The sequence below is a fragment of the Natrix helvetica genome (genome assembly GCF_964273705.1).
Source record: "Natrix helvetica genome assembly, chromosome: 6".
NCBI lineage: Eukaryota > Metazoa > Chordata > Lepidosauria > Squamata > Natricidae > Natrix > Natrix helvetica.
In genome coordinates, this window is record NC_138553.1 from 80,174,564 (window position 1) to 80,199,303 (window position 24,740).

At 45.1% G+C, this 24,740-nt stretch overlaps 2 protein-coding genes across 5 annotated transcripts in view; one reads left to right on the forward strand and one right to left on the reverse strand.

The window, feature by feature from the left end:
• CDHR3 (cadherin related family member 3) overlaps nt 1-22,969 on the forward strand; it is a 42,097-nt gene extending 19,128 nt beyond the window's left edge. For 2 of the 4 annotated variants that reach the window (XM_081957951.1, XM_081957949.1), the window contains exons 8-19: nt 1,992-2,181; nt 3,064-3,232; nt 5,907-6,009; nt 6,136-6,234; nt 8,549-8,778; nt 10,377-10,545; nt 13,645-13,889; nt 15,176-15,357; nt 16,543-16,556; nt 17,886-17,917; nt 19,238-19,286; nt 20,728-22,968. In XM_081957951.1, coding sequence (XP_081814077.1) covers nt 1,992-2,181; nt 3,064-3,232; nt 5,907-6,009; nt 6,136-6,234; nt 8,549-8,778; nt 10,377-10,545; nt 13,645-13,889; nt 15,176-15,357; nt 16,543-16,556; nt 17,886-17,917; nt 19,238-19,286; nt 20,728-21,227 — 1,982 coding nt within the window. In that variant the 3' untranslated portion in view covers nt 21,228-22,968. Of the gene's footprint in view, nt 1-1,991; nt 2,182-3,063; nt 3,233-5,906; nt 6,010-6,135; nt 6,235-8,548; nt 8,779-10,376; nt 10,546-13,644; nt 13,890-15,175; nt 15,358-16,542; nt 16,557-17,885; nt 17,918-19,237; nt 19,287-20,727 lie in introns of all 4 variants that reach the window. The other 2 variants (XM_081957948.1, XM_081957950.1) reach the window with 2 other exon arrangements.
• The window catches only part of SYPL1 (synaptophysin like 1), a gene marked incomplete at its 3' end in the record, with an annotated part of 12,635 nt that continues 10,340 nt past the window's right edge, over nt 22,446-24,740 (reverse strand). The window contains exon 6 of the mRNA XM_081957129.1: nt 22,446-22,629. Within this exon, the coding sequence (XP_081813255.1) occupies nt 22,446-22,629 (184 nt within the window). The remainder of the gene's footprint in view (nt 22,630-24,740) is intronic.

Genomic DNA, 24,740 nt, shown 5'->3' on the forward strand with positions numbered 1-24,740 from the left:
CAAGATATGTAGATAAAGAAGGAACATGGCTTTGATCATCTGTCACTATCTCAACTTTTCTCATTCTTCACTGCGGCCATCCATTGTTATGAATGTCCAATTCAAGGGGACTTAAATGAGAAACAGTCTCATTAAGCAAAATTAAAAGCCATGAAAACCAGCTGGGAGACTTCGAGCCAATCACCAGGAGACGGTGAGTTCTAGTCCCGCCTTAGGCATGAAAGCCAGCTGGGTGACTTTGGGCCAATCACCAGGAATCGATGAGTTCTAGTCCCACCTTAGACATGAAAGCCAGCTGGGTGACTTTGGGCCAATCACCAGGAGACGGTGAGTTCTAGTCCCGCCTTAGACATGAAAGCCAGCTGGGTGACTTTGGGCCAATCACCAGGAATCGATGAGTTCTAGTCCCACCTTAGACATGAAAGCCAGCTGGGTGACTTTGAGCCAATCACCAGAAGTCGGTGAGTTCTAATCCCACCTTAGGCATGAAAGCCAGCTGGGTGACTTTGGGCCAATCACCAGGAATTGATGAGTTCTAGTCCCGCCTTAGGCATGAAAGCCAGCTGGGTGACTTTGGGCCAATCACCAGGAATCGATGAGTTCTAGTCCCGCCTTAGGCATGAAAGCCAGCTGGGTGACTTTGGGCCAATCACCAGGAATCGATGAGTTCTAGTCCCACCTTAGACATGAAAGCCAGCTGGGTGACTTTGGGCCAATCACCAGGAGACGGTGAGTTCTAGTCCCGCCTTAGACATGAAAGCCAGCTGGGTGACTTTGGGCCAATCACCAGGAATCGATGAGTTCTAGTCCCACCTTAGACATGAAAGCCAGCTGGGTGACTTTGAGCCAATCACCAGAAGTCGGTGAGTTCTAATCCCACCTTAGGCATGAAAGCCAGCTGGGTGACTTTGGGCCAATCACCAGGAATCGATGAGTTCTAGTCCCGCCTTAGGCATGAAAGCCAGCTGGGTGACTTTGGGCCAATCACCAGGAATCGATGAGTTCTAGTCCCGCCTTAGGCATGAAAGCCAGCTGGGTGACTTTGGGCCAATCACCAGGAATCGATGAGTTCTAGTCCCACCTTAGACATGAAAGCCAGCTGGGTGACTTTGGGCCAATCACCAGGAGACGGTGAGTTCTAGTCCCGCCTTAGACATGAAAGCCAGCTGGGTGACTTTGGGCCAATCACCAGGAGACGGTGAGTTCTAATCCCACCTTAGACATGAAAGCCAGCTGGGTGACTTTGGGCCAATCACCAGGAATCGATGAGTTCTAGTCCCGCCTTAGGCATGAAAGCCAGCTGGGTGACTTTGGGCCAATCACCAGAAGTCGGTGAGTTCTAATCCCACCTTAGACATGAAAGCCAGCTGGGTGACTTTGGGCCAATCACCAGGAGACGGTGAGTTCTAGTCCCGCCTTAGGCATGAAAGCCAGCTAGGTGACTTTGGGCCAATCACCAGGAATCGATGAGTTCTACTCCCACCTTAGACATGAAAGCCAGCTGGGTGACTTTGAGCCAATCACCAGAAGTCGGTGAGTTCTAATCCCACTTTAGGCATGAAAGCCAGCTAGGTGACTTTGGGCCAATCAGCAGGAATCGATGAGTTCTAGTCCCACTTTAGGCATGAAAGCCAGCTGGGTGACTTTGAGCCAATCACCAGAAGTCGGTGAGTTCTAGTCCCTCCTTAGGCATGAAAGCCAGCTGGGCGACTTTGACCCAATCACTAGGAGCCGGTGAGTTCTAGTCCCTCCTTAGGCACGAAAGCCAGCTTTGTGACTTTGGGCCAGTTACTCTCTTCCAGCCACATCCATGTCACAGGAGTTGCTTTTTGGGGGGGAAATAGGAAGGCGTGTTGGTTATGTTTGTCATCTTGAGTTATTTCTAAAAATAATAAAAGCGGAATACAACTATATAAAACCAGTTTCTGTCGTAATCAAAAGCTACGTCTGCAGTGGTGCATGGAAACTCTTACAGCCTATTTCTATTTTAGTGACAGGTACGGTCTCGGTGGCCGGCCGGCTAAATCGTGATGCTGATCCCCTCAAAACCCATCCTAATATCTCTTTGACCATTCGTGTTGAGGACAGCGCTACCCGTAAAAGAACTGCTCAAATTGAAATTTTCGTATTTATTGAGGATATCAATGACCTTCCACCCGAATGCACAGAATACAATCGCAGGTAATAATATTGTATACTATTGATAGAAGAGAATATTTGTAGCTCGGGGTTCAACCTTGGGGTCCTTGGTGCTCTCTGAGCTTGGTGGTTTTCTTGAAGACGTTTCATTACCCAACTAGGTAACATCATCAGTGCTAGAAGGGAGTAGGGTTTGTGGAGTGGAAGAGGAGGAGGACCGTGGGGTCCCTTGGTGCTCTCCGAGCTTGATGGTTTTCCTGCAGACGTTTCATCACCCAACTAGGTAACCTCATCAGTGCTAGAAGGAAGTAGGGTGTTGAGATGAAAGCAAACCCCACTCCCTTCTAGCACTGATGCTGTTACCTAGCTAGGTAATGAAACGTCTGCAAGAAAACCACCAAGCTCAGAGAGCACCAAGGACTGCACAATATTTTCTATTCTCTTAAGCTTCAGGCAATTCTATTAGAGCTAATGACTTTAAACTTTTTAACATAGCGCGGAACAAACTGGAACAAACTTCCAGTTGGCCCATTGGGCCTGTTTTTCGCCTTTCCCAGCTTCCAGAGGCTTTCGTGAAGCCCAGGGAGGGCGAAAAACGGCCCCAAAGAGCCAACTGGAAGTTTGGAAATGATATGTTTCCAGCTTCCGGAGGGCTTCTGGGGGAGGCCATTTACACTCTCCCCAGGCTTCAGGAAACACTCTGGAGCCTGGCGAGGGGTCATGCGTGCATGCGGGGGAGGGCGCGCACACATGCGCGGGTGGTCGGAGAGGATTGAATTGGTGTGGGCATGCACAATTTTGGCACGCCGTAAGAAAAAGTTTCGCCATCATTGCACAAGACGTTCTTTTAGACATTTTGGAAAGCTAGGCTTTCAGAACCAGAAAATCCGAAATGAAGAGCTGTAATTTATTTTTCTTAAATAGGACGGCAATTCCTGAAACGGCTTCCCCTGGATTTGAAATCATCCATTTAAAGAATGATTGCAAAGATGAAGATGCGGAATCCCCAAACAATCTGTTTAACTTCACTGAACTGTCTGGGGTTGGAAGTCATAAATTTACCCAGGACCCTCCTCACTCCGGAATAATTAAGGTCTGCTAATTAACTGTTTTATTATTATTTAAATTTGGGGAATGGGGTGCCTATTCAAATACAATCCGGAGAGGAAGTGCAGTGAGGGAAATGTTTCCCATTAAGGTAGCATTAAAAAAAGGTCAAAATTTAATGTGGAGACATGTAAGTGTCTTATCTGTATCAACCACAGTGTTATCAAAAATATCCTTCAGATCAGAATTTTAGGTCAAGGGGATTTGTTTTATTAAGAAGCAAAACCAACACATTTATTTAAAATCATCCCAAAATTGGTGTGTGTGTGTTCCAGCATAACTCTGGAACGCCTCAAGCAATTTCAACCAATCATGGTACACAGACGACTTACTCTCTGGAAACAAATACTGTGGGGGTAAGACACCCCTAACAGCGCTTGGGGTGGGTGTTCTGTTAAGATACAGCCTGTTGTGCCTTAAAATGGCTATTACTGCACTGCCTTAAAATGGCTTCCACTGTACAGCACAGTGGAATTTCCGTGGTAGCAGCTTCACAGTACTCCACAAGGGGGCTCCCTCTGGTAAAGGGGAAAATCCAACATTAGAAATAACGTTTGGTCCGGACATTTTCCCCCTGTAAATAAATATCTGGCCTCCTTCCGTTCAAAACTCAAGACCCACCTTTTTCAACTAGCAGGCCTGGCTCAACCATAGTTCCATTTTATTCCCCCTGGCAATTTTTAAACTTATAATCTCTATTGGGGTTTTAATTTAACTTATTTTAATATTTATATGTTATTATAATATTGTATTGCGTTTTATACCTCCTCTGTACAATGTGTACAATGTGTAATTTTTATAATATGTGTCTTATTTATTGTACGCCACCCCGAGTCCCTTTGTGGAGAGGGAGCGGCTAACAAATTTAATAAAATAAATAAATAAATAAATAACAACACTAGGTTATCGGCTAGTCTAATATAAATTCTTTGAGAGTCTGGCACATTTTACTGTAGAGTTGCTAGCGCCACAGTGACTCAGTGGTTAAGATGCTCGGTTTGTCGGCTGGAAAGCCAGCAGTCCAAGTTCGAAACTCGAGTGCTGCACGATGGGGTAAGTTCCCGTCCTCACCTCAGCTCCTTCCCAACCTAGCAGTTGGAAAGCATGCAAATGCGAGTAGATAAATAAGTACCCCTTCGGTGGGAAGGGAACGGAGCTCTGTGATGTCATGCTGGCCACATGACCGCGGGAATATCTTCGGACAGCGCTGGCTCAATGACCTTGGAACAGAGATGAGCAGCACCCCCTAGAGTCGGCAACGACTAGCGGAATAGTTTCCCTTTTCCTAAGGAAAAACCATGAATATAAAATCAGTGGCACTTTGTACTTGAGAGATAGCTATAGGAACACAATTTTTTTAAAGCCTGCTTTTTTTAAAAAACAGGATGCCCTCAATTTATGACCATTCATTTAGTGATGATTAGCAACCATTCAATGTTATGTCCCCATTGAAAAAAGAGACTACTTGTCCTTGCACTGCCCCTACAATCACGTTGTCAGGTTTCCAAAAAATGCCCTAATTGATTCATGAGCCTCGAGCCAAATTTCAAAAGAAAAGTAGTCGTTTATTAGGAGCATTTATTTTGGCAAGACCTTTTTATCAGTCAGATCTGAGCCTTTTTTGAATTATAGCTGAACTTTACCCCTGTTCCTTCCCTCCCCTCAGTCTGTGTCATAAATCACATTCCCCAATGAGGTGCACCCTTCCCAAGCCTGCTACGGTCATATGAGATCCAACTCTAGCCAAAGTATATTTTACTTTATTTTAAACTCTCCCAAAAGGGACTCGGGGCGGTGTACAGTCAGATTAAAACACATAAATACATAGGAATAAATACAAACATAGTTAAATACTAAATACTTAAAAGAGGAGGCTGTAAAAAACTGTACCTAAAGTAAAGCAATTAAAACAATGTTTAAAAATAACCCCTAAAAATGCCCAATTAAAAATATCTGCCAGGAGGTAAAATAAGACTATGAATGGGCCAAGCCGGCTATACGTGGAATGAGCTCCCCCATTCCCTCACCGTGGCAACTTTAGGAGTTGACATCTGTACTGGTTGTAAGCCACTGTTTTCAATGCCGTTGCAACTTCAAATGGTCACTAAATGAAAGGTTGTAAAATGAGGACTGCCTGTATATCACCATGGCATTTAAGAACTACAATTCCTGTACCGCTTTGGAGTGATTCAGAAGTTGTTGAAAAATGTTAGAAAAAAATCACAGCGAGGAAAAATAATATGGCAATCAATTTCAGGTAATCCTCAACTTACGACAGTCCATTTAGTGACTGTTCAAAGTTACAACAGTAGAACAGTACTGGAAAAAAAGAAACTTATGGCCAGTTTTTCACACTTACGACCTTTGCAGCATCTCCGTAATCACAGGGTCAAAATTCAGACACTCGGCAACCGGTTCATATTTATGACGGTCACTGTTTATGATCCCCTTTTGCAACCTTCTGGCCAGCAAAGTCAATGGGGAAGCCAGAGCCAGATTCACTTAACAACCATGTTACCAACTTAAGTACCGCAATGATTCACTTAACAACTGTGGTAAGAAAGGTCGTAAAATGGGGCAAAATTCACTTAACACATAAATTCTGGGCTCAATTTCCGTCATAAATCAAGGACTGCCCGTAAAAAGAATGTTCCTTTCAGCTTACAGGAAATGTAGACTTGGAAAACGCAACAGACGGAAGCGTGCAGAGACAATATATTCTGAATACCCTCATCCAGGATATTTCTAAGCCTTTCTTTTCTGGTTAGTATGAACTTTTCTTCTTGTCCCCTTTTTCCCCTGACTTTTTTTCTGGGAAAAAATTATTTTTAAATGGGGCTTATCTTTCTGTCTCACCTTTCACGTTTTTCTTACTTGCTGTATTTACAGAACGAATCTACATTTATATTGACATTCAGCCAGTCAATGAGTTTTCTCCAGTCTTCAATAGCGCTTTGTACACTTTTAATGTATCTGAAATAGTACCATGTAAGTGACGATGGCTTATTCTCAAATTTACAGGGCTATAAAATAGAATTCTCTCAAATTAATGCTGATTCTACACCCTGCTCTGTATCAGCCACACAGATAGTTTTATTGGGGTGAATGTTTCTTTAGACCAAATAAGCCACTGGAATGAAGTGTCTGAACCTTCTTCAGAATCTAATATACCTATTTCCTCCACTTTTTAAAAAAAAGGTTTTTTAAAACTTTCTGGCTATCAAGGAAATGTACAAACACCGGTTACTATCGCTATGTAAATAAAAGCGGTGGTGTGAAAATGGTAATGTTTCCCAAATGACCTTGGTAAAGAAAACTTGAATTCGCTTTCAGGCCCGTTGTAACTTTGAACGGTCACTAAATGAACTGTTGTAAGTTGAGGACTACCTGTAATATAGAATAGAAGAGAAGAGAAGAGAAGAGAAGAGAAAAGATAAGATGGGATAGAATAGAATAGAATAGAAAAGATGGGATAGAATAGAATAGAATAGAAAAGGGGATAGAATAGAATAGAATAAAATAGAATAGATGGGATAGAATAGAATAGAATAGAATTAATATATAAGATAGAATACATAAGATAGAATAGAATAGAATAGAATAGAATAGAATAGAATAGAATAGATGGGATAGGATAGAATAGAATTAGAATAGAATATAACAGAATAGATGGGATAGAATAGAATAGAATAGAAAAGGGGATAGAATAGAATAGAATAAAATAGAATAGATGGGATAGAATAGAATAGAATAGAATAGAATTAATACAGAATAGAATAGAATAGAAAAGATAAGATGGGATAGAATAGAATAGAATAGATGGGATAGAATAGAATAGAATAGAATAGAATTAATACAGAATAGAATAGAATAGAAAAGATAAGATGGGATAGAATAGAATAGAATAGAATAGAATAGAATAGAATATTGGCCAAGTGTGATTGGACGCACAAGGAATTTGTCTTTGGTACATAAGCTCTCAGTGAACATAAAAGAAAAAAATACGTTCATAAGAATCATAAGATACAACACTTAGTGATAGCCATAATTACCAAATAAGCAATCAAATCATACTAGGAAACAAATAAAACAATATAAATCATGAAGATACAAGCAACATAGTTATAGTCATAAGTGGGAGGATATAGGTAATAGGAGGGATGAGAAGAAGAATAGTAATACAGTCAGTAAATAAATTGACAGTGTTGTGGGAATTAGTTGTTTAGCAGAGTGATGGAGAAAAAACTGTCCTTGTGTCTAGTTGTTCTGGTGTGCAGTGCCCTATAGTGTTATTTTGAGGGTAGAAGTTGAAGCAATTTATGTCCAGGATGTGAGGGGTCTATAGATATTTTCACAGCCATGTAATATCCGTGTGACTGAAGCCACACCCCTTCTTAAAATATACATTACAGCAGGGGTATCCCACCATGACCCGTTTAAGACTTGTGGACTTCATTTCTGGGAGTTGGAAGTCCACAAGTCTTAAAGTTGCCAAGGTTGGATGTCCCTATTGTAAAATAAATGACATGGCTTCAGTCACAGGGATAGCCCTGCTTTACAGATTTTACATAAGGAGAATAAAATACATTCATTAAGAATAAAAAGATACAACACTTGGTGATCGTCAAGGTTACTAACAAGCTATCAAATTGCACTAGGAAACAAATAAAAACAATATAAATTGAAAGATACAAGCAACATGGTTATAGTCATAAGTGGGAAAAGATAGCAAGGAAGAGAAGAAGAATAGTAATACAGACTGATGTGGGAATTAGTGGTTTAGCAGAGTGATGGCATTTGGGGGGAAAACTGTCCTTGTGTCTAGTTGTTCTGGGGTGCAGTGCCCAGTAGCGTCATTTTGAGGGAGTTGAAACAATTTATGTCCAGGATGCAAAGGGTCTGTAGATATTTTCCCAGCCTTCTTTTTGACTCGTGCAGTGGACAGGTCCTCGATGGAAGGCAGGTTGGTAGCCATTGTTTTTTCTGCAGTTCTGATTCTCCTCCAAAGTCCGTGTCTGTCTTGTTGGGTTGCAGAGCCAAAACAGACAGTGATGGAGGTACAGAGGACAGACTCAATAATTCCTCTGTAGAACTGAATCAGCAGCTCCTTGGGCAGTTTGAGCCTCCTGATTTGGCGCAGAAAGAACATTCCTTGTTGTGCTTTTTTGATGACATTTTTGATGTTAGGTGTCCAACCTTTTGACCCTAGTCCTTTCTGAAGCCTGCACAATCTCTTAAACACACCGCACACACTCCAAAACTACCTGCCTGTTGTCTTAATGTACTGCTATTTTCATTTCAGCCAGCTCTTCTATCGGAAGCGTGCTTGCGACTGATAAGGATTTGCCTCCCACTGGAATTTCTTACTCCATTTTGTCCGGAGAGAGCGGTGGAGGTGTCACAGATTTATTTGTAATTGATCCCCAGCTGGGTATTTTGCAGAACACAAAGCGATTAGACTATGAAACACAACGAGTACACACTCTTGAAGTGCGAGCTTCTGACAACGAGGGCAAGATTGGAAATTCCTTCGTGAGTAAACTGGTGAACGTAAAAACAGAGCACATCGTTCCTTGCGATCTACTTTTCTTTGCCTCGTGATGGTAAAACACAGTAGGATTTGCCGGAAGTGACATTCGTAGAAGCAAAATCTGCAAAATTGGCTCTTATCTGAAGTGGGGTGGGAGGATGAGGCGGGGGTGGAGTTAAACAAGTCATCAGCCTAGAGTTGTTACGTAGTCACAAACAGTCAGGATCATACATTAAATTGCAGTTAAGATGATTTCTTTCTTTTTTTAATAAAGTTTATTATTTTTTATTCTCTTACATACCATTGTAAGCATACATTCACATAATTGTTATTCTTCTTTACATTTGTCATTGTTATATATTTGTTATTCCATTTAATAGGAATATTAAATATACAGTTTGGGTTGCTTTGTTTACCATCCCTTCCTCCTGTTGTAACCCCACCTTATTTTCCCTTTCTTTTTTCCCTCCCTCCCTTCTCTACTTTCTTCCTTCCTCCTCTCCTTCCCCTTTCTTCTTCCCTTACCTCTCCCCTACTCCTACTCTTCCTCTTCCCCTTCCTATCCTCTCTCCTTCTCTTTCTCTCCCTTTCATCCTCCTCTCCTTACCTCTTTCTTCCTTCCCTCCTCTTCCTCTCGTTCTCTCCTCCTCTCTCCCTTTCTTTTTCTGTTGTTATAGGTGTCTCTTTCAAATCTCAGTTTATGTTTTCTTGGGATGGTAAATTACAATTGGTTTTACTCCAAGCTGTTGGTCCTTTAACAGATTGCCCTGACTTCTTTAATATCTCCTGCTCAGACCAAGTGCTCTGTTGCATCTACCACAAGAATCAGCCCTGAACCTGTAGACTAGAAAGCTTTCTTCTAGACCAGGAACCGCCAATCTTTTGGGCAACAGGGACCGGTCCCGTGGAAAGAGGTTTTTCCGTGGGAAAGGAAGGAGGGAGTTCGGTTTTGCATGCTAGTTGCATCCCACAGATGGGGCTTCCCTTGTTTGCGCAGCCCAGTTTCTGGGCTAGTTCCGGTCCATGGACTAGATGTTCTACACTCTTCAGATTTTATTTTTTTAGCAATAGCACGTAGACTTATATACCGCTTCATAATGATTTACAGCCCTCTCTAATCAGTTTACAAATGTCAGCTTAAGGCCCCCAATAATCTAACTCCTCATTTTACCAGCCTTGTAAGGATGGAAGGCTGAGTCAACCTCGAGACGGTCAGGATTGAGCTCTTGACAGTGAGTGGTGAGTTAGCCTGGAATACTGCATTCTAACCACTGCACCACCAGGAACAAGAATGAGAAAGGGAATAAGAGAGGAAGGAAGGAAGGAAGGAAGGAAGGAAGGAAGGAAGGAAGGAAGGAAGGAAGGAATAGCACTTATATACCCCTTCACAGTACTATATAGCCCTCTCTAAGCAGTTTACAGAGTCACCACATGGCCCCCCAACAATCTGGGTCCACATTTTACTGACCTTAGAAGGATGGAAGGCGGAGTCAACCTGAGCCGGCGACGATCGAACTCCTGGCTGTGGGCAGAATTTGCCTGCAATACTGCATTCTAACCACTGCGTTTCTTTCAAATATTTCTTCAAATCTTTCTTTAGGTAATAATCAATGTTCTTGAAGCAAATGACGAACCACCCATATGCACTCCTGATGGACAGCTGCTGGAAGTGCCCGTGGATCTAAGTTTGGGCATTATTAATAGTTTCAGTATTACCTGCGTGGATCGGGATTCAAGTCCAAAGTCGTTCCGATATACTATCACGTCAGGTATTTCATACTTCGTCTTTGACTATGTTATGTCATTACTTGCCGGTAGAATATATATATATTCTAACACGTGCTGTCTAAAAGGTGCTTTTTCAAGAGGCAGCTGGACTTTCTTATTTTACTTTGAAGACTTTCCTCTTCCACAGCTGCCATTTTGACCTGAGTTATTTGTAAAAATAATAAAGGCAAGACACTCCCTAAATGTATTTATTTGTATCGACACCAAAAGAAATTATTTCAAGGCAGGAGGTGACACTACAATCCGAACTTACAGTTTGCTCAAGAGAGATATTGTTCATCCTGTTCATACTTGCCAAGAATTATTTGATATGTCACTAGCTGGAAAGCTGTGCTTCACAACGAAACTATGTGATCAGGCAATGCAGGAGAAATCCGGTTCACTCCGGTTCAATCTGTTAACTCAGTGGTGGTCGGTGATTGAAACACATAAAGGAATATCGCTCCCGCTGCCTTGAGTCCGGAAGCAGTTCCGTAGGTGGAAGGTGTAGACATTTTGGTGAGGTACCAACCTTTAGTACTGTAAGGAGCCCCAGACCGCTCCTTAGTGAGGGAGTGGAACATCTGCCAGTTTGAACTGAGGTAATGGAATGTGAAGCAACTGGCAGTTGGAGCAGAGTTCTTTTCAGGTGGGGAGGGGGAGTAGAACTCCTTAGCATCAGAGTGTGTTAATTATTGGATAAGAAATACTAATGATCCGACAGTCATTTTGAAAAATGCTTTCTTAGCGAGCCAAGAGGAACATACCTGGCAAATTTCAAATTTGCAGGCTTTACGGTTCGGGAGATTTCGTGACGAGTGAATTGAATTTGGCTTTTATATAGAGAGAGATTAAAAAATGGTTTGCTACCTCCAACCCACCACTTTTTTAACCTGCAAGAAACAATAAAAGCCCCTGATACGTGCATGACAAACTTAATTTTATTTCTTGATTTGATTTATACAGTCAACCTGTTCGAGACATGCTTCAGCTATAGTGGTTTCCACCAAGGTCCTCCGTTCCGGCGGGAACAGAGGTTTAATCTCATTGGTCGAAGAGTCTGACTGCTCCCTATAAAAGGGCTGCTGTCAGACTCAATCTTTGCTGTTGTACTTTAATAAAGAGCTGTTGTTGCCTTTAGCCTGAGTGTGCCTTTCCATTACCCGATCTAACACAACCTACAGTCAAAGGAGTGTTATGGAGCTGCTTCGGTTTGGTTCACATTAAGCAGCTTTTTTAAAAAGTTAGTTTAATGACAGTTAACAGCTGTGTTAAAAGATCGGCTTGAGATTAGATCAAGTTCAGGAAGATAGAGAAACTCTCTCAGCTTCTAATGGACCATAAACTGTTCTCACAATATTTACAATACTTAACAACTGGGGGATTAATTTAGTTCAAAATATAGAATAGGCAGAATAACAAAGTTGGAAGGACTTCTCGTCCAACCCCCTGCTCAAGCAGGAAAACCTATAGCAGTGATGGCTAACCTTTTTGTCCTCGCACGCCGAAAGCGTGCACACACACACGACAGGGTGTGTGTGCGTGCCCACACCCATAATGCAATGCGTGCACAACCCACACCCATGCTCCCCCGCCCCCTGTTCATGCGTGTGCGACACACACACTCCCGCATGTCCTATTTTGGGCCTAGCAGGCCTCCCTGCAGCCTCCTGGGACTAAAAACAGGGCACAGAGGGCGCTGCACCCTCTGCGTTCCCCCTGCGCATGTATGTGTCCCCACCCCACCCCCGTGTACATGCGCACGCATCTCCCGCATGCACGGCAGAGATTCAAAAATCAGGTGGCTGGCGGGAGGCCCTCGCGCAGGCGTGGTGGAGCTAAGCTGGGGCGATGGCTTGCATTCCCGGAGAGGTCTCTGCATGCCACCTGTGGCCCTTTAGCATTCCAGACAAATGGTTCTTCACGCTGTTGTTGGAAACCTCTGGTGACGGAGCACCCACAGCTTCTGGAAACAAGCCGTTCCTTTCATTAATGGAACGATTAATTCTTCTCATTGTCGAGAAATGTCTCCTTAATTCTAGATTGGATCGCTCTTTAATTATTTTCCACCTCTTATTTCTTGTTCTGCTCTCGGGTGCTTTGGAGAATAGGTTGACTCCACGTTCTCTGTGACAGCCCTTCAAATATTGGAAGATTGCTATCCTGTCACTCCAAGTCCTTCTCTTCACTAGCACTTATCAATAGCAATAAGAGTCATGCACCGCTTCACAGTGGTTTGTGCAGCCTTCTCTAAACGGTTTACAGAGTCAGCCTCTTGCCCCCAACAATCTGGGTCCTCATTTGACCCACTTCGGAGTTGGAAGGTGGAAGGCTGAGTCAACCTTGAGCCGGTCAGAATCGAACTCCTGGCAATGGGCAAAGTTAGCCGGCAATAGACATTCTAACCACTGCGCCACCAGGAAGGCGAATGAGAAAGAGAATAAGAGAGGAAGGAAGGAAGGAAGGAAGGAAGGAAGGAAGGAAGGAAGGAAGGAAGGAAGGAAGGAAGGGCAATAGTACTTATATACCACTTCACAGTGCTTTACAGCCCTCTCTAAGTGGTTTACAGCCTCTTGCCCCAAACAATCTGGGTCCTCATTTTACCCACCTCGGAAGGATGGAAGGCTGAATCAACCTTGAGCCGATCAGAATCGAACTCCTGGCAGTTGGCAGAGTTAGCCTGCAATAGACATTCTAACCACTGCGCCACAGGAAGACGAATGAGAAAGAGAATAAGAGAGGAAGGAAGGAAGGAAGTGCAATAGTACTTATATACCGCTTTACAGCCCTCTCTAAGCGGTTTACAGAGTCAGCCTCTTGCCCCCAACAATCTGGGTCCTCATTTGACCCACCTAAGAAGGATGGATGGCTGAGTCAACCTTGAGCCAGTGGGACTTGAACTGCTGAACTGCTGGCAATCAGCCGTCAGCAGAAGTAGCCTGCAGTACTGCACTCTAACCTTTGCGCCACCAAGGCTCCACCACCACATCACGTACCACGTAGACATTCCCAGTTCCTGCAACCATTCGTCCTACCCACCCTGTTCCAGTGAATCAAACCTCATTTATCTTTACTCATTTTGTCTTTGGCTCTGCTTTTAGGTAACGTGAATAACCATTTTGACTTCTCGCCAAAGGCCGGCTCCAATATCTCCAGGTTAGTCCTGACCAACCCATTCGATTACATGTCAGGAATAGACAAAGTTTGGGAATACCGGCTGCTGGTTTCCGTAACAGATGATAATCTGTTAACGAGTTCTGAAAGAACTTCAGTCCATGTTCAAAACGGCACAGTAAAGTTGACCGTCCGAGTTATTCCGGACCCAACCACGGTGATTCCTACGACAGTAAGTTTGGGCTTTTATTCTGTCCTGATTTGGGATGGAAGTCGTATGTTGACAGGGGGAGTTATTTATCGATTTATTTATTGTCAATATGATGTTGTTGTCTTGTTTAGCTTTCTCAAACCTGTGCAAGATAGCAGGTGTAAGTAGGAACATGGACATGAAGGAAGGAAATGAAGACAAGTAAACGGGGACAGTAGGACAGGGACAATAGAAACACTGGTGTACTTATGCACGCCCCCTTTACGGAGGAATGGGGTGAGGTCAGGAGTGGGTTCCGGCAGCCGCTACTGGCGGTTCGTTCAGGGGCACATCGTGCGCATGTGCAGTACCACCAAAATTGCTCTGCGCAGAAGCAAAAAACAAGATGGCATTGCCTACAGCACTGCTTGGAGAACTGGTTCAGGGGCGTGGCAGGCCTGGGTCGCCACGCCCCTGCCGGTTCCAGTGACCCAGGCCGCCAAGTTACTACCAGTTCAGTATATAAGCGCTATTGCGGTATTGCTCACTTGATTGCTGGCCTAGCGTTAATCTGCGGGCACACGAGACGTTGCCCAGCTCAGCTCCATTGCGCATGTGTGCGCGCCTCCTGCCGGCCAGCTGATTTTTGGGTCTCTGCTGTGCATGTGGGAGATGTGGGGCGGGGGTTGCACGAGCATGCATGGGGGGGGTTCACATGCAGGGGGAGTGCGGGGATGCGGCAGTCCCCCCTCTCCTCACCTCATTTTTGGTCCTAGGAGGCTTCAGGGAGCCCTGCTAGGCCTAAAATGGGGTGCGGGAAGGGGGGGGTGTCGTGCACATGCGCAGTGGGTCATGGGGGGTTCGCACGCATGTGTGGGTTGTGGGGGAGCATGGGGGGGCATGCACGCCTGCGCAGGGGGGGCAGGGGGCATTGCATTGTGGGTGAGGGAACACCCGCACATGCTGCCACTTGCAATCGTGCGTTTTCGGCATGCGAGGACAAAGAGGTTAGCCATCGCTGTTCTAGCATTTTGGGGAGTTTGCTTAGTCTAGTTGAAGTGATGGCCGTGTTTTGTGAAACTAAGACATCTTCATTGTGTCTTCCGCCTGCTGGCTGTTTGTTCGCGGTTTCAGTCCTCAAGGCTTCTGTCCGTTTGTCTTACGCAGTGACTGTTAAAGTCCTTGCAGTGCATGTTGTAAATTGCTCCTGTTTTTTTTTCTTTTTCTTTTGAGACTGCTGGGGTGTTTTTGTTGGTTTGTTTGTTTTGCTTTACCCATTTAGAACAACTTTGCTTCCAACCCCCCCCCCCTTTTCCCCCCCTTACAAGCCTGGTGTGACGATTGTGACCAGCAAAGAAAACGTTTATGCTTCATCGGCTTGGTATGTGCCATTTTTCATACTCCTTGGCAGTTTATTGCTACTGGGGTTGCTCGGCTATCTGACCGTTTTGCTGGCAAAATACCTGCGTTCCTGCTGCCCACCAAAACCCAAAGCGGACACAAAGCCACTGTAAGTAGCAATAGCAACATTGCTTAGATTTATATGCCGCTTCACAGTGCAGTCCAGCCCTCTCTAAGACAGGGGTCTCCAATCCCAGGTCTGTGGACTGGCAGGGGGCTACGGCAAACAAGCAAAGCCCCATCTGCGGGATGCAGGCGGCCCGTGAAACCACATTCCTCCCCCCCTTCCCCGGTCGGCGGGAAAACCTCTCTCCACGGAACCGATCCCTAGTACCCCAAAGGTCGGGGGTCACTGGTCTAAGTTTTAAAATTGACAAAGCAGTTTACAGAGCCAGTCTTCTGTCCCAGGACCTCAAAGACGACAAACCCTCTGAAGTGAACTCAAAGATTCCTTTAATTAGGAGTGCCGGCAGCCCCGGCAAAACACAGGTTAACAAGGCCTTCCGGCCGGGAGATGAATAGTTGTCTGTCACATCTATTCATCTCCGCCCCCTGCCTTTTATCCCCAGAGCTAGGGTGGGGCTTCCCTAGCAGCAGCGGCTCTTCCGTCCCAAGGACCGGCCCATAGATTTCCATTGCTCTCCTCTCCTCTGCCTTCTGTGCATCCGTGCATCAGGCACTGGACCCAGCTGTTCCTCCTCTTCCTCATCAGACACCTCCAGACCTGGGGGCTGTTGACTCTCCATCTGAGGGCTGACGGACGGCCCAGGGTCTGCCTCCGGCTCTCTCTGTCTCTCTTTCTCTCTCTCTCTCTCTCTGTCCCTCTCTCTGTCCCTCTCTCTGTCTCTGTGTGTGTCTCTCTCCCTGTCTCCCTCTCTGTCTCTCTCTCTGTCTCTCTCTCTTCCTCCCCCTCTCTTTCACCCTCCCTCCCTCTCCCTCCCTCCCTCTCCCTCCCCCCCTCTCTTTTTCTCTGACTCCCACTCCTCCTCCTCCTCTGATTCGGCTGAAGGAGGACAGGGCCACAGCAGCCAGCATATTTCCCCCAACAATCTGGGTTCTCATCAAGGAGCTTAAAGAAAACCTACAAATAATAACACAATTATAATACAATGTTTGCCGTGTGTTTGCGTGTCCTTTTGTTCTGCAAGGCTCACATGAGGAATCCATATTTCTTGGCGCAATCCTCCAAATTTGAAGTCATTGCTGTCCGTAGCTTTTTGATTCAGCTTTGTTTACTGCATTGCTTAATGATAGTTTCTGCAATAATAATTTTTTTTCTTTTAATTTATGACAGATTGGACATGCCAGGTATGTGGTTTCTTGTTTGCTTTCCTTGTTCTTAAAACACTGCCCCGTTGTTAATAAGAGACATCATAAGTATAATCTTTATTGCCATTGTACTTAAATACAACGAAATTGGTTCATTATGTTTTCCAAGTATGATTTTAGTGGCAGTTAGAATCACAGGGTTTAAAATCTAATAGAACAGAATACAAGCAGTCCTCGACTTACGGCTGTAATGGAGCCTCCCTAAGCCATGATGGCCGCAAAGCAAGTAGCCCGTGGGACCGGTCCAATTTTATGACCTTGCCTTGTGGCAGTCATTAAGTGAACTCACTGTTTGCTCTGGGGTGGTTTTTTTTTTGCTGAAAACCAGAAGTAAACACTGAATTTCTTTAGCAAAAATATCGGAAATTGTGGTTACAAGAAGACACTGCAAATGGACGTAAATGCATGATGGTCGCCAAGTAAGAATCAGTTTGGCCTAGTGGTTAAGGCAGTGGTGGGTATCCTGCCGGTTTAACAACTGGTTTGGTGATCGCGTGCATGCGCAGTTTTGCCAAAACTTACCTTCAACGTTACTGCTTGGGGAGTAACACAGTTGAGATGCAGCAATCCACTCTGCCATGTTAATCGGCTGAAAGGATATAGGTAAGTAAAGCTCAAGGACGGGCGGGTCCATCTGATTGTTGGAGGGAACCGGTTCGTTCTCAGCTGATCGTCGGAGCTACTAGTTTGCCCGAACCAGTACGAACCGGCTGAATCCCACTCTTGGGTTAAGGGAAAGGAGACTGCAAGTTCAAGTACTCTTAGGCATGAAAGCCAGCTGGGTGACTTTGGGCCAATCACCAGGAGACTGGGAGTTCTAGTCCCACCTTAGCCATGAAAGCCAACTGGGTGACTTTGGGCCAATCACCAGGAGACTGGGAGTTCTAGTCCCACCTTAGCCATGAAAGCCAACTGGGTGACTTTGGGCCAATCACCAGGAGACTGGGAGTTCTAGTCCCACCTTAGCCATGAAAGCCAACTGGGTGACTTTGGGCCAATCACCAGGAGACTGGGAGTTCTAGTCCCTCTTTAGCCATGAAAGCCAGCTGAGTGACTTTGGGCCAATCACCAGGAGACTGGGAGTTCTAGTCCCACCTTAGCCATGAAAGCCAGCTGGGTGACTTTGGGCCAATCACCAGTTACCCGACTATGTCATTTCTTCTACTCCTGCTTTTATGTAGTAAATTCTACTTAATTCAGGTTGGAGTCCTGCGATAAAGAATGTAATTTGATGGGATACTTTTAACTCTTGTTCATTTCAACAAGTGAATGGTTAGAAAAAACAGCGTGGTTTTTTTTTTTCTACAGAAAAGAAGAAAGTAAAGCAAGAAGTAATATGGGTAAGTATGCTTTAAACAAGGGAGGCGGTGGCTCAGCGGCGAAGACGCTGCGCTTGTTGATCAGAAAGGTCGGCAGTTCGAATCCCATGACTTGTCCCAGCTTCTGCCAACCTAGTTCGAAAGCACGTAAAAAATGCAAGTAGAAAAATAGGGACCACCTTTGGTGGGAAGGGAACAGCGTTTTGTGCACCTTAGGCATTGAGTCATGCCGGCTACATGACCATGGAGATGTCTTCGGACAGCGCTGGCTCTTCGGCTTTGAAACGGAGATGAGCACCGCCCCCTAGAGTTAGGAACGACTAGCACCTATGTGCAAGGGGAACCTTTGCCTTTACTTTATGCTTTTTAAATCTGAAACATAATTTTTTTTTTAAAAAAAAAATCAGAATCTTTGCCTATTTAGGATTAGTATATCAGGATGCCCACATATATTCTGGCTCATATTAAAGCCTGTAAAGGCAATTATAATTATTATGACACTTCCTGTTTAATCTAGACAATTTATTTTTTATTTTAAAAATATAGTTTTTTTTATAGCTGATAGTGAAAAGCAGCACAGAAATCAGTCGTTTAAAGCTGCACTTCCTTTTTGTTTTTCTACATCCAGTTTGAAAGTTCCTATCCTTAGTCCGATTTATAAGATTTCCTACTATTTCCAATCTCCCTCTCCTAAATCAGAAACCACATTCTAGTGGCCACGTTACGAGTGGTGACTTTCTTGGTGTTATCTTCTATGTTTATGAAAGAATTAAACTTGAATATAAATTAAACTTGAAACTAAAGAGCTTGGTGTATTCTCCAAAAACTGTTCCCTCAAATTCTGTGATTTTCTGTTTTCAAGTAAGCAATTATATGCTAACTATGTTTTAATCCAGGGGTGTCAAACTCAAGGCCCGTGGGCTGCATCCAGATCTGGCGCGGGGCCACCGGGAAACAGCAGAGGACCGGTCCGCCATGCCTCTGCCCGGGAAAATGGAGCTTGGGAGGCCACACACACCCCTCCCAAGCTCCATTTTTGGTGGCTGAGAGTTGCAGGAGGCGGTCGCAGCTGGAAACGGAACATGGTAGCCATTTTCCCAGGCAGAGCGCTCGGGCCACTACTGGCGCCCCCGAAATGAGTGACTTTGAGCTGGCCACGCCCACCCAAGCCACACCCACCCCACCCCAAGATCAAACACAACCCTGATACGGCCCTCGAGCTTGACATCCCTGTTTTAATCCAACAGATTGTAGGATTCTCCTTGATTCCATGCTGGTCAGCTCTTTTTCCTCGTTTCTTTAATGAACGCTACTAAATAAGCCTTTTGTTTGTCTTTTTAGGAAATGACCAACTTTAATCCTATTTTCGATGGGGAAGCAATCGACCCAGGTATTACAAGGAGGCCGAGAAAGAGCAAAATGGTTTTGAAAGGAAAGCCTTTCAGATTAGAGGGAAATAGCAACTCTACGCATTTGTTCAAGAGAAAAGTCAAACGAACAAGACTGCTGAAGCCATCAACCAAGAAGCTTCTTCAGGTCTGCGGAAAACTGAGCTGAAGAAGCTTCTTGGATGAGAAGCGAAACGTTTTCAAAGGAAAAAAAGAAAACCCAAGCTAGTCCGGGTGCCTTTTGGAAAAGCACTTCTGGGTCAATTTTATCATTGCAGAAAGAGCGTTTAATTGTCTCATCCACTCAGGAGGATGAGACGCCCAGAGAAGTTGCTTTTCTGCAATGACATCTGTTTTCTAGACTAGCTTTCCCATTGAGGTCAATTGGATCTCCTGGGTGTCCCCTTTCAGAAGGTGGTTTAAAAGGGAGGTTTAGTTTTTGTTTTCGCTTTTGCTTTGAGTTTGGCTGGGGTGTTCTTACTACTGGTGAATATATTACTTACATTATTATGGGTGTTTTGTGTTATATATTTTGTTGTTAGCTGCTGATAATCCTGCAGGATTATAGTGGATTACAGATCAAATAAACCAGCACATCCAGTGATGGGATTCACCCAGGGTCAGGTTGCCTGACGGGGAAGCAGTGGTGGGATTCAGCCGGCTCGCACCTATTCGAGAGAACCGGTTGTTAACTTTCGAAGCAGTTCAGAGAACCAGTTGTTGGAAGGAATCTCCTTTTGCTTTTTTCCACTTTACAGGGCTAATCCCGTAAGGAAGGCAGGAAGGAAACATTCTGGTGTTGTTTCTAGCCTCATCTCAATTTCCCTGTTTACAGAAACTGCCTCTCCCGTTAACCCTTATTACATTGTAACAGCTAAGGCGAAGCGCCCATTGACCTGAGTGACGTTGAGTTAGCCGTGCCCACACGGTCACATGACCACTGAGCCACGCCTACCCAGCTGGTCTTTAGGGCAGAGTACTGGTTGTTAAATTATTTGAATCCCACCACTGCGTAGGAGGCATGGCCCATTCCCGTCCTCTAGCTCCCCCGCATATTCGCAACGATCCTCCCGCGATCGCTAACCTGACCCTGGGCGAGAGGGTTGTTAAATTAACGCCACCACCCACTATCAAAGTGCATCCTGGGGGCTGCACTGCACTGCAATGAAGAAACAGACAATGGAGCAGCCCGCACAAGGGGAGGAGGAGGAGCAGGGAGAAAAAAGAGGGAAAGCGGCCTTCTCCTTCCCTCATCCCGGCTGCTCCATTGCCCATTTCTCCATTGCAGCGCAGCGCCCAGTATCCACTTTGATAGGTTTTTTTTGGGGAGGGTGTAATTTAACAACCGGTTGCCTGAACCGGTGTGAACCGGCTGAATCCCACCGCCGATCACATCCCTTCCACTCTGAAAATGAATTTTTGAATTAATCGTTTCTTCCACAGTGACTGGCAAAGTGTACGAATACAACTCAAAATCCGGGGCACGGAGATGGAAAGACCCCAATGCGCTTCCCAAGACGGAAGTGAAAGACTCCGTCACACAAGCAACAATTCCTCCAAAGAGTGGTGAAGGCCGTCTGTCTAAAGCAGAGTCTACCGCTCGTGGCGGTGAAGGGGATCTCAAACAGAAGCCGAGATCTCCCAAAAGTAGAGAAAAGGAGCTGCCCAAAGCAGAGATTGAGTCTGGTGGTAATCAAGGAGATCTTAAGCAGATGAATCCTCCAAAGAATGACCAAGCAGGTGACCGATTTCAAAGAGAAGATGAAACCAGGAGACCAAATCACCTAGAACCAACCGCCGTAGACAAAAGGACGGAAAGTCCTTTAAAATTGCAGAAAGCAAACGAGGAACCTCCCAGCAACCCATCACCTTCGCCCGCTCCCCCACGCAGGTCTCCCCTCCCCTCTCCCAAAATATATCCCAAATATCAAAATCAGTCTTAAAAACCATCACCAGGTGTCTGTAACCCATAAGACATAACAGCTGTTCTGAATGCCTCTGAATGACGGAAACAGGAAGCCAACTCTACAGGAAGATCACTGTATTTTTCGGACTATAAGATGCACTTTTTGTCTCCCAAAAGGGAGTGAAAATGTCTGTGCGTCTTATAGACCGAATATTATCAAAGTCCCGCCCACCTGCCAGCCATTTTATGCCCTGTTTTTGGGCCTAGTTTCAGCCTTTTTCAGCCCGTTTTCAGGGCTTTTTCGACCCATTTTTGAGGCTTTTTTCTGGCCCATTTCTTCTGGAAAAAACGAGCTGAAAAAAGCCTAGAAATGGGCCTGAAAATGCCTCGAAACGGGCCAATAAAATCTTTGAAAATGGGCCAAAAAAAGGGTCAAAAACAGGCTGAACAAAGCGGGCTAAAGAAATCCTCGAAAATGGGCCTGAAAATGCCTCGAAAGGGGCCAAGAAAAGCTTTGAAAATGAGCCCCCAAAAGCCTCCAAAACAGGCCAAAAAAAGCTCCAAAACAGCCGAAAAAGCATCAAAAATGGGCTGAAAAAAGCCTTGAAAATGGTCCAAAAAACCCCTTGAAAACGGGCTGAAAAAAGCCCCCCAAATGGGCCAAAAGTCATCAACAAATGGCCCAAAAAAGCATCGAAAATGAGTAGAAAAAAGGCTGGAAAAGGGCAAAAAAAAAGCCCCCAAAAGGGCAGAAAACCGGGCTTGCGGAGGCCAAAATCTTTTTTCCCGCCTTGTTTTCCTCTTCTAAATTTAGGTACGTCTTATAGTCAGGTGCATCTTATAATCTGAAAAATACAGTAATACTAATTTAACTGTTCAGTTGCCCGTGGCTCTTAGTGACTTTATAGGCAAGTGCTCGCCATGCTACCCTGCCAAGCACGGCTTCTTTCAGTTGTTCATCTGTGATTTGATGTCATCAAGCCAGCTTGTTCTTTGCTCGTCTCTTCTTTTTAATCCGATAAACATTCCTAGCCTCATTGCCTTCTCCAATGAATTTGCATGCATGACACATCTAAAGTAAATCAGACACAGCCTTATAGTTTTAGCTTCTAGTGATGTGCCCGGTTTCATGCAATTTATCACCTCTGTGTTAGTTACACTGGAGCAGGGGTATCAAACAGGCTGGATGCGTCACGCGCCGGCCATGCCTACCCCCCCCCCCCGGTTTAGCGGATGGGGGAAACGTTGCGATACATCACACGACAACAACGTGACGATGCAAGTTTGACACCTCTGCTCGGGAGCAATAGGAATTCAAGAGAGATTGGACTTTGGATGATTTGTGGCAACGTAAGAACTCTGAACTGATGACACATTTAACACCATCTCCCAGCCTGCTCTTCTCCTGCAAAAATTGTCCTGTGGTTTCCCTTGGTTTCCTGTGAAGAGAATATCTGAAATTTCTATAAGGTGTGACATTCTGACAAAATGAACTACTGCTATCCTGTCCAGCTACATCGTTATTGTCATCTCCTTCAACGTGGATTCAAATTGTCTTCACCAGAGCTGTAGAAAAGCAGCTCTTAATAGCTGTCAGTCATGTCATTTTAAAGGAACTTAACACCCTTTTTTCTTGTGCGTATTAAAATGTTTATCTCCGTCATGATTTGTTAATCTCCGGGTGTATATGTAGGGCTGACGGGAAAAATTCACGTTGTAATCAGGTGATTCATTGTCAATAAACGGCAATTTTAAGAAGAGAAGAAAACTTCAGTTCTTTTGTGTTTAGACTTAGTTTATTTTGAGTATTTGTGTACTGATGATATTCGACTTTATGTTGCCACCCAGGGGTGATATTCACTTACCTTCTCTACCGGTTCGGGATGGGGGCTAAAGTCTAAGCAGACATTTTAGACTTAAGGTACCCTACGCAACATGGAAAGGGCCTTTGGACTGTAGGCAGTTAAAACCCACTCCTCTTCTAGAAAATTTAAATATCCTGGGAAATATTAAGAAGGGAGAAACATGTTTTTAAAGACAGAGTAGCTCCCTGCAGCTTCCTGCCCACCCACCCCCTGGTCAACAAGCCATTAAAGCCTGAGCTAGTCTACTTTACATCACAAAGGTAGGGTTAGCCCTCTACAGAAACTCACCACATGGCATCTGGAAACTCAATCAAACTTGGACTCAAAACACAGCCTAGAGAGTTGCCCCTGCATCTTAAGAGTATAAAAACCCAGCAAGCTCCTTCTTCTCTCTCTTCTTCTTCTTCACCCAACATCTGGAAGCATGTGATCCCCCTTTTCTGTTCAGGACCTCAAAACCACGTGGTCCTGTCCACCATTAAACCATCTTTCCAAGCAGCCTCCATGTTTCCAGTGTCTTTCTCCCCCCTTGGATGCTGAACCCAGAAGGACATTTCTTCCAACAGGACGTCAAACACATGAATAAAAAAAACATGTGTTGACTTTAATAAGATGTTTTCCTTTGGGAGACACTTAAATAAGGTGCAATCCTGTTATTCTGGGTGCCATCTTGGCTTTTTTTGACACCCGACCAGCCGAGGGTCGTGACTCCCACTTTATACGGCACTGACAAGGCACAGAATAAATAGCTATGTGTGGGATAATTAGCATTTAAGGCGGTATTAGACCCAGCTTTAATAGCAGTAACAACTACAAAGTTCTTTGTGCGTGTAGTATCTTTTTTCCCCCAACAATGTGTAATTTCACCTTTGGAAATTGCTCCCATGAGAAGGATGCTGGACACCCGCTCTCCTGCCTTCAGAAAGAGTGGGACCAATTCGTGGAATTCCTAAGGAAATCAACAGCTGTGGCTTCCTCTGGAATATGATGCCCTCCCAAGGACAGATCCATTCCAGAGGTGGGTTCCTACTGGTTTGGACTGGTTCGGCCGAGTAGGTAGTAACTCGGGCTGCCACTCCGGTTCTGTGCACTGAACTGGCAGTAAGTCTGGCCAGCAACCCACCTCTGATCCATTCCCACCCTTTCAACCTTTCAAAAGGCCTTAGGATATGGCTATGCCAACTAGCCTGGAGCCCCAGTGGAGGTGTGGTACCCCTACGCCCCATTTTGGCTAGCAGAGGCACCGTGGGCTGGTCCTTTCCTATATCCAGACTGGCCCCGCGGGCCAAATCTAAGCACCCGCCGGCCGAATCCTGCCCATGGGCCTTGCGTTTGATACCTCTGCTCTGGAAAAACAAAACTGGGTTAAGTTTTGCTAGTATCTGCTCTATCGGGGTGTCAAACTCAAGGCCCGCGGTCCGGAACCCGCCCGAGGGGTGCTTAGATCTGGCCCACGGGGCCTCTCTAGAAACAGTGAAGGACCGGCCCGCGGTGCCTCTGCCAGCGAAAAGGGAGCTCGGGAGAGCTGCGCATGGCCCTCCCGGGCTCAGTTTTTGACCGCGACTCAATTTCATTGAGGGACGAATCAGGGTTGTGTTTGACCTCAGGGGATTTCGTGGGGGGGTGGCTAGCTCGACATCATTCATGGTAGCTCAATGTCACTCGTTTTCGGCCTTGATGGCCTC